The sequence below is a fragment of the Anopheles marshallii genome, chromosome 3 (assembly GCF_943734725.1).
Source record: "Anopheles marshallii chromosome 3, idAnoMarsDA_429_01, whole genome shotgun sequence".
NCBI lineage: Eukaryota > Metazoa > Arthropoda > Insecta > Diptera > Culicidae > Anopheles > Anopheles marshallii.
The window spans coordinates 43,477,428-43,483,427 of NC_071327.1; the positions used below are offsets into that span (position 1 = coordinate 43,477,428).

Genomic DNA, 6,000 nt, shown 5'->3' on the forward strand with positions numbered 1-6,000 from the left:
ACGATCTTGCATGGACAACTTCTGCTCCTCAGATATGTCAACTATCCTTAACTCGCACGGGAGCACAGGACGAAAACTAATTTGAATTGGAAGTTGATCCAGAGCACTTTCGGTAGTGATCAATTCATATCCTATGTCTCCGCTATTTCTTGATAATTAACATTTGCGTCCTTGAAGTTCAAACAAGTGGCACCCACCAGACAAGGGCATTTAACAACTCAATAAAAAAAAATGTCGTGAGGATCGAACGCCACATTGAAATTCATTTCATTTTATACATTTCATTCCTTTGCCAAATTTACAAGGATTTAGACTTAACCTCTACTTAATTAATAGGTTGAACCTAAAATAAAGAGGGAAATTTGGAAAGGGAAAATTGAAAGAATTCTTTGGCCACACATTGAAATAGAGGAAAGAAGAAGAAGAAAATAAACATGAGACAATGCATGCGTAATTAGGATGCATGTGTAATAATGAAGCTCCGAGCGCGTGTGTTCTCTTTGAGTGCTGCTTATCGATTAATTTATTACATAGCTCTTTCTTAATCTACGCCTACATTTATAATTAACATTGCACTAATACTATCGTGGCGTCTAAAATAATGGTGTTGCTAATCGCTAAGTACACTTGTGTACGGAGAAGTTGACAGAAAGGGGATACCGGCAAAGACGAATTAAAATCAAACATGCATGGGCTGGATCACGGCTACCGAAATGCGTACTACGTTTATTTATATATTTACGTATTTAATTATATATAATTGATTACTGAACAATATCTTAAAAGTCTAAGGTAAGACGCCGTACAGAATAAAGTTTCAAGTTGCTGACAATCACGGGGCCGACGAGAGTGATCGTGGATGAGGAGGAAGACTTTCCACTAGGAGAGTGGAAATGGTTGGTAATGCATAAAAAGAAAGGAATTATTGGAATTATTCAACTGATGGCTAGGGGTCAACGGAGATTAAGCGATCAAAGGAGACAAAAGAGGGGACAGCGAATTTATAGTCGAAAAGATCAGAGAAGCGGTTAAAATTGCGCAGACAGACAATAAACGGGTCGTTGTATCCGTAACCAGTACGCCGGGCAACGATATCTAACAGGGCGCAGGGACGAATGGATCGGGAGGGGACATAGAGGCGAGTACATGTCATAATCAGGAAGCGATTGCCTTTTTTAAAGACAGGAAACAGCCCAGCTGATTTCCAGGCAGAAGGGAAAACAAGGGTACAAAGAGACATGTGGAACATGATGGAGAGCAGAGTAGCTAGGGTATTTTTGCAGTGGGTAAGTACGAATCCAGAGATACCTTTAGGACCAGATGAGGCGGACCAGATTTAGGGTGTTTAAGGCGCGCATGACAAAGTCGACGTCGACAGGGAAGGTTAGATGGGAAAGGGATTTGGATGCGTGAAAAGTACCACTTGTCGCTCGAACCGTTGTACCGACGGTAGGTTAAGTATAATAAAAAAGGTATTTGTTAAAAGACGATCGGCCACGTCGTCAAGATAAAGGGTTCTTTCCGGGCGCAATGACTACGGATCGCGAACTGAAATGCAGGGTGGATAGAATGGAGGAGTTGAAGAACGACACGAGGTCGTCTATAAAGGAGAAGATCACAGCACAGTCCAATCGGCAAGATCGAGAATCTCGTCGACCCGGTGGCAACCAGTTCTTCTCAGATTTGAAAAATTGGGTTGACGGACTGTAAGTCGTAGAGCAGGGATCCTGAAGGCGCATGCAGCGAAGCTTCTGCACGCGATGCTGGGTTTTGGTTGGGAAGCAGGGAAGGAAGGTACGAAGGAAGGTACCGGTAGACAATGTCAACCTGGACTGTCGTTGGGGGGAGAGGGAATGTATTGACCTGATGCAATCAGGCCTGGTAGGTGGGGGAAATAATTGGTTTTGAGTGTTGGACTATACCGAACTACTCTTAACCAAGGGAGGAGGATGAGGAGTAGTAACCAAAACCTGGCAAAGCGGACCGATTATGTCAGAGAGCGCATTATGGTGTCACACAATCGCTACATCTTATAAGGTATCAGGCTGGACGAATCGGGGAACATGTCGACTCCTCGACTCGTTGACCGTAGTAATTCTTACATTTTATTTCTATTATCCTATGACTAAACCGAATAATGCTGATTTAGCGATCTATAGTATTATCTCCCAGATAACAAATATTAATCGCAGGGTTTACCCAAGTGGTAAGATGCCATATTCATTTAAAATACATACATTTAATGGCAGCGCTCGCTTTGATTCCAACAGTTCCAAAGAGAGAGACTTCAAGCGCCGCATGATGGACATAGCTGTAGATCAACGCGTTCGAGCAAGGGCGAACATTTTAGGAAGCGGCGGCGATGGGATTAGTCAGGACCAAGTCCGTTGACCACATTACTGATTTATTGAAGATCTAGGAGCACAAGATGATCGATGAAATTGGATGTTGAAAAGAAGGAATAGGAGGGTTCCGTCGAGGGCTGAGGTTGTCCGGTAGGTTGAAGAGCGGTAGATCTCAGGGGATCGATGGTTGATTTTAATCGCCGAGAAGTAGGAGGAAATCAGCTGGGTTTTTAGGAATAGACGAGAACGTGAACGGGGTGCTTGGGATGGATAGAACATGGCTTAGAGTCGGTCGGAAAAACTTGGGGTCGGTAATGAAACTCCAACAACTTCACGAAGGAACTTCGACAGTGAAGTTCCAAAACCTGAAAGTGGGTGAAATATGGAGGGAGTTCTTGGCCTGTTGCTAAAATATTTTGTAGTGCAAACCATGTAAATGGTTTTTGCGCAATCTCATAAGCCTGATAAGAGAAAGAGAGAACGGCGAGACTAGAAAACTTTATTATTTGGAAGATAATTACTAGACTACGATATTGAACCTTCATACATAACGGGTGTTAAATATTAGAGGCAATGCGGCGGAGAAGGTAAAGAAAACGTAGGGCTTGCTAATAATTTTATCAAAGTGCACTAAAAAGCGTTGGGTCCGTTGTGCTTAAACTGTACTAATGTCAGTTGACGATTTTAAAAGCTAGATCAACGTACGATGAACTGTTTTTTCTAGTGCTTTAATTGATTTATTGATTGATATTTATTATGTAAAGTCGCCAAATCCAAACATTCGACTGACGTATGTCTACATTCACGATAATGCTCACGAAAAAATGTTAGTCATCAGAGTTTATCATCGAACTATCATCATAAAACAAAACTAAGGAGATCCTGTAACTGTGGCATTAATCCAATCGAAATAAGCAGCAACACGTGCGTATAATCCAGGCAAAGATGAGCCACACCCAACACCAGCCGATATAACTCCTACCAAGTATATATCATTGCCCTGCTTCACTTGTAATGGTCCACCAGAATCTCCTTGGCACGCATCGCTAAATTCATTAACAGGTTCCTCTAAAGATCCCAAAGCACAATACTGTTCATTGATTATTCCAGCACCCTGCATCCCTAAAGGTTCCATCACCTCCTTATAGTTGTTTCGGCATTTTTTTATTGGTACGGTCCGTACAGTCGCATACATCAAACGTTTCGCATCCGAATAATCTAGAACACACGATGGATAATAAATTTGATCATTCATACAACTTTCCGATACCTTTGACATTATTCGTATAAGATTGTAGACAAGCTTTGCAAACATATAAACAAAATACGTACTTTCGTTTTTGCCCCATCCAGCAATAATCATATCTTCCGTGTCTGGGACGTCGTTTATATTCGCATATGGGCAAATTGGAAGAACGCGCACATTAAACTCTATATTTTTTTGTAGCTTTACTACACCAATGTCGTGTTGTTTAGAAATTGATTTGTATTTTGAATGTGAAATGAAGCTCTGTAACAAATGATATGCCATAAGTGTCATTCTTGCAGTAAATATTTCGTCTTCAACTGTTTTACCTTTACAGTAATTTGTTGTTTACATGCCACTTCCCCAGTACAATCAACTCCTGCTATGGCCGCCACTGCTTTACAATGAGCGGCTGTTAGAAGAAATTTCACCGATATTATATTTGCACTGCACCTCCATTTTATCTGACCGACATCACTTTTAACTCCCAACCGGGCAAGGTGAGGAAACGTTCCTGGTTTCGCTTCAGTGCCGTACGTGATTTGAGATTTTATACGATGTTTACAGAAATCCAGAAAAGGTTGACAGCAAAACACTTTGTAGAAAGCATTTTGTTGGCACACGGGCGAATGATCCTCATAGGGCAATGAGTGAATAAAAGCTGGATCACACAAGTTTTCTTTCATGCACTTTCCACTGTCCAAGGCATGCGTATGACAAGCTTTTCCCTCCGGATATTTAATTTCGCATTTTGATACACCAAAAGAGTTGCAAACCAACAAAATTTGCATTAACACAATCACGCGTACTTCAACCATGTTGCTCAAATGCTTTCGATTCACTGCGGCTACACCAAATCTCAATAGATTATATACACTGTTCAATGTTTTTATTTTATTGATAACGCGTGCATGATGTGTTATCAGTAAACTGCCACCTTGCACGCTTGGTTCATGATCATAATTCTAGGGAAAGGTTGTATCTTTAAAGTTGTTTACGAAAGTCACGGTACACAAACGATATTTTAAAAACGATTAAATCGAGTTATGTGCTGGCACGGGTTCAATAACCACACTGCGGTCGATCGCGTCATCGATTGGTACCAAGAAGAGTACTCATCAATATCAATAAGGCAATGACATTAGGATGGACGCAGAGTACAACACGCATTACTGGATTTACATTTCCTGTAATGTATAGAAGTCTAGCATAATCGCGGATATCGTGGAACTAGGATTACGATTGAGAACACGGTACTTCCGCAGACACACATCTTTGATGACCTATGAATACCAATCAACCAGCCATAGCCATACCTCATGAAACCTTTGCCTTCTTTAGTGCTTTCCGTAATTTGTCAAGATTATGATGTGATCGCGTCTGTGAATCTTGGCTACTGTTAGTGCTAACGCTCATACCTACGCCTGTAAACGCGGATTGGATAGCTAAACGTCAGGTCACGCATCCGGCGAAAGGGTTGTGCGTGCGTTACGTCATGCGATCGTCCTGTTTTCCAACCAACCACCGGGGAGACACGGACGCTCGCACTCAAAACACCTGTTTAAATAAACGTAACAGCTATCGTATGACTTATTTGCGCTACAACGATCAACACAGTTCTCGATTGCATCAACCACTAATACTCATCTCTGCGTCTTGGTGACAACTTCCTGTTCATTGGTGATTTTAATCAACCAACGAAATCCTACGCCTGTCGATAATGACATTTAATTCGATTATTTCGAACCAGCTACTCATTTATCACAATTACTTGATGACCTTCAGCAAAATGTGCTCTTTCAACTGAGCAACACGTTGAACTCATCTGGAAATGTACCTAACCTGATTTTCACCAACTCATCAACAGCAGCTACTTCATCAGCGGTGTCCGTTAGTTCTATCCCGCTTCTCCCGATCGGTGAAGGAAATGAAGGACGATCTCCTCGAAACACTCACAACTAAACTACACTCTGGTTTCTCAGACTCGTGGTAAAACTCCCCCTCTTCCGGTTACTCTGGACAGTAGATGCTCCATGAAGAAAGAAATTTTCCTTCACGGAAACGCCGCTGACTTGTCGTTGATTTTTCATCATCCATCCATCCATACCATCCGGATTATTATTTGATCATAACTATACTATCTAGCGCACTGATCGAAACGCACTTAACAGCACTCATACATGCGGCGGCAGCGTCCTGACTGCCGTTTCGCTAAAATCACGTGAGCGCTATACCGAGGTTGTTTCCTTGGAATATGTGTGGGTCTGAAAGAATTCGGAATTCTGAAGAAAGGTGTTCTCTTTCTCGCTAACATCTACTTCTTCTTCATTATCGGCACAACATCCTCAAGAGGTCTAGGCCTGCCTTTTCTTTGACATTACTTACCCGTAGCGGGTTAGTCAATCCTAC

General features: G+C 41.9%; 1 protein-coding gene across 1 annotated transcript; it reads right to left on the reverse strand.

Annotated features, from left to right (window-relative positions):
* Positions 1–3,216: 3,216 nt before the first annotated feature.
* On the reverse strand, positions 3,217–4,418 carry LOC128712644 (CLIP domain-containing serine protease C9-like). The gene is made up of 3 exons (XM_053807532.1): positions 3,921–4,418; positions 3,678–3,855; positions 3,217–3,563 (listed from the first exon to the last, which is right to left on the reverse strand). The coding sequence occupies exons 1-3, from the start codon at positions 4,407–4,409 to the stop codon at positions 3,217–3,219; spliced, it is 1,014 nt and encodes a 337-aa protein (XP_053663507.1). The 5' UTR covers positions 4,410–4,418.
* Between the last annotated feature and the right edge of the window lie 1,582 nt (positions 4,419–6,000).

Excerpts from the sequence above, each read along its gene's own strand:
- LOC128712644 (XM_053807532.1), bottom strand. The coding sequence starts at position 4,409 with ATGGTTGAAGTACGCGTGATTGTGTTAATGCAAATTTTGTTGGTTTGC. Across the intron at positions 3,856-3,920 it reads AACAACAAATTACTGTAAAG|AGCTTCATTTCACATTCAAA; the intron begins GTAAAACAGTTG and ends CATTTGTTACAG. Across the intron at positions 3,564-3,677 it reads TGGATGGGGCAAAAACGAAA|ATTATTCGGATGCGAAACGT; the intron begins GTACGTATTTTG and ends CGTGTGTTCTAG.